At 33.8% G+C, this 4,585-nt stretch overlaps 1 protein-coding gene across 1 annotated transcript; it reads right to left on the bottom strand.

Moving 5' to 3' along the window:
• Positions 1-1,395: 1,395 nt before the first annotated feature.
• Positions 1,396-3,488, bottom strand: LOC121797761 (transcription factor bHLH147-like). Its single transcript, XM_042196471.1, has 3 exons — positions 3,284-3,488; positions 2,409-2,990; positions 1,396-1,616 (listed from the first exon to the last, which is right to left on the bottom strand). Exons 2-3 carry the CDS (start codon positions 2,946-2,948, stop codon positions 1,527-1,529), a joined length of 630 nt encoding a protein of 209 aa, XP_042052405.1. The 5' UTR covers positions 2,949-2,990; positions 3,284-3,488; the 3' UTR covers positions 1,396-1,526.
• Between the last annotated feature and the right edge of the window lie 1,097 nt (positions 3,489-4,585).

The raw sequence follows: 4,585 nt of genomic DNA, 5'->3' as shown, positions 1-4,585 counted from the left end.
ATGTATTTATAAATGTGCAGATTAAGCAATAGGGTGGAGGCGTGCTGATCAGAGTCGATGCTACTTAAGTAAATAAGTGTGGATCTCTCGACGCTTCGTGTCTTCATACGCGAAGTCGTTTTCTGGACTTTTTCCGCTGCAGTTTGTTAAGAGAGTATAGTGAACTCTCATCATCGAAACTCTGATTCATTTTGATGAAATGCCATTGTTATTCAAATCCTTGTAATCGAATACTTGGATCTTATCTATCATATATTGTTTGACTTTTCAATGTGCAAGTTCTATCTTCATTTCTTTCATATTTCTTTAAATCCCTTTATTAGTTGCGATTTATCCGCTTTTGCTATCCTTGGCAAAGTGCGGTCGTGACATAATATAAATAGGAGAATAAAGGAGACAGAAAATACACTTGTTTTATTTTACCATCCCCCCCCCCCTATTCCAAGGAGAGGAATGATTTTTGCTCTCTTTCCGTAAGCAGGATTTTGTCTTCTTTATTTAAATCCTAGTATTTTGGTGAGATTTGCCCACACAAATATCAAATTACAGTCCGGGATACCAGTTAGAAGATCCGAGGTCTAGTACTCAAGATCTTCACGTGGAGAAGACGCAAGCCATCTTTGATTCTTAAGTGAATCAACGAGGTAAATTGGTTAACTCCGTAGCAAGCATGTTTTAGAGATTATTTGTGCTAAAGCATGTTTAAATTCAAGTTGTGAGCATGATACATGTGAGAATTACACGAATATAGTTTATCTAAATAATCTGTTAAATAGATCAGTTTTTATGTGATCCGTTAGAACGCACGCTTCCGCAGCAAACCCCTTCTCGGAGAACATTGGGGATAGGGCCAGAGGAATAGTCTTCCACGGGGGTATTTTTTTGCCTTTAATTATGTATTTTTTTAAGATTTTAATTATGTGTTTTTATTTTTTAGGATTTTAATTATGTAATTTTTAATTTTTAAGATTTTAAGTTTGTAATTTTTATTTTTAGGATTTAATTATGTAATTTTTATATTTTAATGTATTTTTAGTAATTGGAGTACTTAAATTAAATAATGAAATGGTCAGACCTTTGAGCATGTCCTTGTGGAAGAGCATGAATGTGGGTTGTGTTCTTGGGAAGAGCAAAGAGTAAAAAAATAATAAAAGTGGGTCCGGACTCACATCCGTGCTCTTGCCAAAGAGCACGGATGTGATGCTCTAACTATTACAAATGATCCCATTGCAATACATAAAGGTGGAGACCACGTGAATAAAGAAGATGGTGACTTGATTCCTTCTAACTAATCCACATTAGCCCATCCTAATTATCTCATTTAAAATACTAGTAGTAGTAAACAATATTACTATCATTATCATCTTTATTAAATTAACTATTCTTGGCACAATGTTTACCCAAATATTCCATTTCTTTCCAAAACAAAACTAAAATCAGAGAAATATAATTCACATTAGGATAGTAATCATAAGGTGAGACTTGAGAGAATATCTGTAGTCAGAGAAACCAAAAGAAAAAAAAAATCATATTAGCTGCGTGGGGTCCGCATAGGTGCTGCTAGAAGATGAGCCTGAAACGGTAAGTAGCTCGGCTAATGCACTCATGGCTCGCACCTACAATGCACCAAAACCATAATTCATTAACTTAATCTCACAAATAGCTCATGTATTTCTTTTGAGCATGCGAGTCTCACAAAATGTGTGGATATATCCCTCTATCCCTCATTAATTAACATCATTTGACTTACCACAAGTTTTTAAAAATATTGTGGAAAGTAAGTAGAAAAAACAGTAGAATGTGAACTCCACGTATATTATTAATTTTATAATAAAATGTGAGTGAAATTAGTTATTGGAATGCAAAATTAATTAACAAAACTAAGGATGCCAATTAGTTAGTCACGGCGAAAAAGAAAAATTGGTGCTAATTAATAAAGAACAGTGGAGGGGAGTATTCAACAAAGAAATCAAAAGAATAAAGGATTAAAGAGTAAAACAAGAGAATAAAATACTTTGCTAAAAAAATAAGAAATCGACACCAATTAAGTTAGTAACATTAATGATTTACTATAAACGACCCAACAACTTTTTTTTATGAATTTCAATTTAAAGATCGCGTCACGTTCAAAACTTAGACCATCTTTAATCATACACCAAAAATGAGTTTTGGTGTAGAAAATTTCTCCAGCATAGTATTACTGTAAAAATTTTGTAAAATAAAAACTAAAAAATTGTGAAAAATTTGAATTTGATGTAAATAGTTGGTTAGAACTAGTTTTGATACTATTTATACTAAAAAATGGATTTAAAGTTAGTTTAAATGATTGAAATGTCCCATTAACCTCTCTAGTGTTCATATACACAACGAATCAACTACTCTTAAGATAGGTGCATGTATGTATATACCTGCATTTGGAGCGCAGCAATGTAGTCTGTGGTCTCCTCCAAAACCACCGGCAACGGTTGTTTCCGGCAGCCGGGGACCAACCGGCTCAGCACCCGCGCCTTCCGCTGAAACGCAGGCAAGCACTTCGACCTCAGCCTCAACACACCAAACTTCGACTTCCTCCGCTGCTGATAATTCCCGGCGGAGGCGATCACCGCCATCACCTTGCGCCGCCGCCTCTCCACACTGTTCTTCTTCATGAACCTGATCTTCAGCCGGCTCGTTAGTATCGCGCGGCTCCACCGCGTCCGCCCCCTCGCCGTGGCGGCCAGGGCGCCGTCCGCGGCCTCGCTCACCGCCCGCGGCCCCGACGAGCCGAGCCGGACCTGCTGCAGCTCGTGGAGCAGCTTCGAGGAGTAGTTTTGCTGCTGCGTCTCCGATTTCCATTCAATTTGGGGGTTTTCGGGTTGTATTTGGGGATTGTGGCTGATTTTCTTCTTTCTCTTCCTTCTCGTCGATGGATTTACTGCGGGATTCGATGATGATAAAATCGACGACATTATCCTTTTTTAATCAATTGAGTTTTGATTCCAGAATTCGAGCTGCAAATTCAATTGATATGATTACGATGAAGAAAATAAGAGAAATCAATCGAAGCAGATTAGCACATTATGAATACTAAACAGAGAAACAAATCACACGAACATTCCCCCAATATTTCAAAAAATAAACAGAACCGATTCTGAGAAATATGCAGATTTCTTCTCCAATTAAACAAATAGATTAAAAAATTCATTGAATGCATCATCACCTGAGCTAGAATAATGAATCACATGAATAAGTATGCAAATTGTCTCCAATCAAACAAAATATAATTCATAGAATTGAACGACACCTTGAGAAATTGAGAAGCTGATTTCTGTGATTGCGTTTTCGATGGAATCAGCAGGGGAGTTGATGCAAATCTGTGTTGATGTATATGAATAAATTGAATACAAGAATTGAAAATGGAGATTTTTCAATGGAGTGGAGAAGAAATGGTGGGACGGTGAGTGGAGGAGCTTTGGGGAAAATGATTCAGCAAAATACGGTATATTTATATCCTTTAGAAAAATTGAAGCGCTTTTATTGTTTTTACACATTGAGTGCTTTCTATTTTAATTTTCATCAATTTCCTAAAGAGTGAATTACATAAGCTATCCTACAATTTTGATATTTCCACTTTCGTGGTACTTTTTAAAAAAATATATCATAAAAAATACACTTTCGTGGTACTTAAAAAAATTTATATCGTAACAGTAAAAAATTTCTCTTAACTTTGTACTTAGAACTTCCCCATTTTTGTAAAATAACTAGTACTACTAAAATACCTATAAAACCATAAAACACATTTTAATACTTCTTTATATTTTAAATATATTTTAAGTACCTAAAATATACTATCAGGTGTCCGTAGACCGTGGACAAAATCAAGATTATACATTATTACTTGACTACTTGTAATAAAATCGAGATTATCATGTATTTTTATTATACGTACAATTTACCATAAACACGGAACTAATTCTAAGAAATATGCAAATTTCTTCTCCAATTAAAAAAATTACAATGTCTTGTATTGCGTCGGATTATATTTATTATATTAAGCACGGAGAGTTATATTCCCTTTATTAGTACAGTGCTATAATAAATGCAATAATTTTTCCAATTTAAAAAAATTCTAAAACATCCCAACAAAGAATTATTTAGTAAAAGGATTTAATTATTACTACTAATTTTTAAAATATGTTGGATTATGTATTTTTTATGATTAAAAACATAATAGTTTATCCATAATCTTGATTTTATTATTAGGTAGAGCTACTTCCAAGAGGAGAGGTAAATGGAGAGGTAAAGTCTTATACCATGTTTACCTTCTTTTAATGCAAAATCATTCTCCAAGGAAAAATGTATTGTATTTGAGAAGATATTATACATTTTCTCATTTTAAAGAGATATATTCACCTCTCCATCAATGAAGAGGCGGGGAGGTAAAATCTTATAACTATCATATTTTTCTTATTTTCATGAACAATCATTCTCCAAGGAGAAGATACAGGGGTACTATATTTTTATGTTTTGGAAATATCTTGTACTTTTTTTATTTTAGAAAATAATTTACCTTTTGATATTTTTTTTAAAATTTATTGCTTTTTAA

Source organism: Salvia splendens, chromosome 1, assembly GCF_004379255.2.
Source record: "Salvia splendens isolate huo1 chromosome 1, SspV2, whole genome shotgun sequence".
Taxonomy (NCBI): Eukaryota; Viridiplantae; Streptophyta; class Magnoliopsida; order Lamiales; family Lamiaceae; genus Salvia; species Salvia splendens.
This window is presented reverse-complemented; position numbering and strand designations above follow the sequence as displayed.

Excerpts from the sequence above, each read along its gene's own strand:
- LOC121797761 (XM_042196471.1), bottom strand. The coding sequence starts at position 2,948 with ATGTCGTCGATTTTATCATCATCGAATCCCGCAGTAAATCCATCGACG. Across the intron at positions 1,617-2,408 it reads TTGCTGCGCTCCAAATGCAG|GTGCGAGCCATGAGTGCATT; the intron begins GTATATACATAC and ends GGTGCATTGTAG.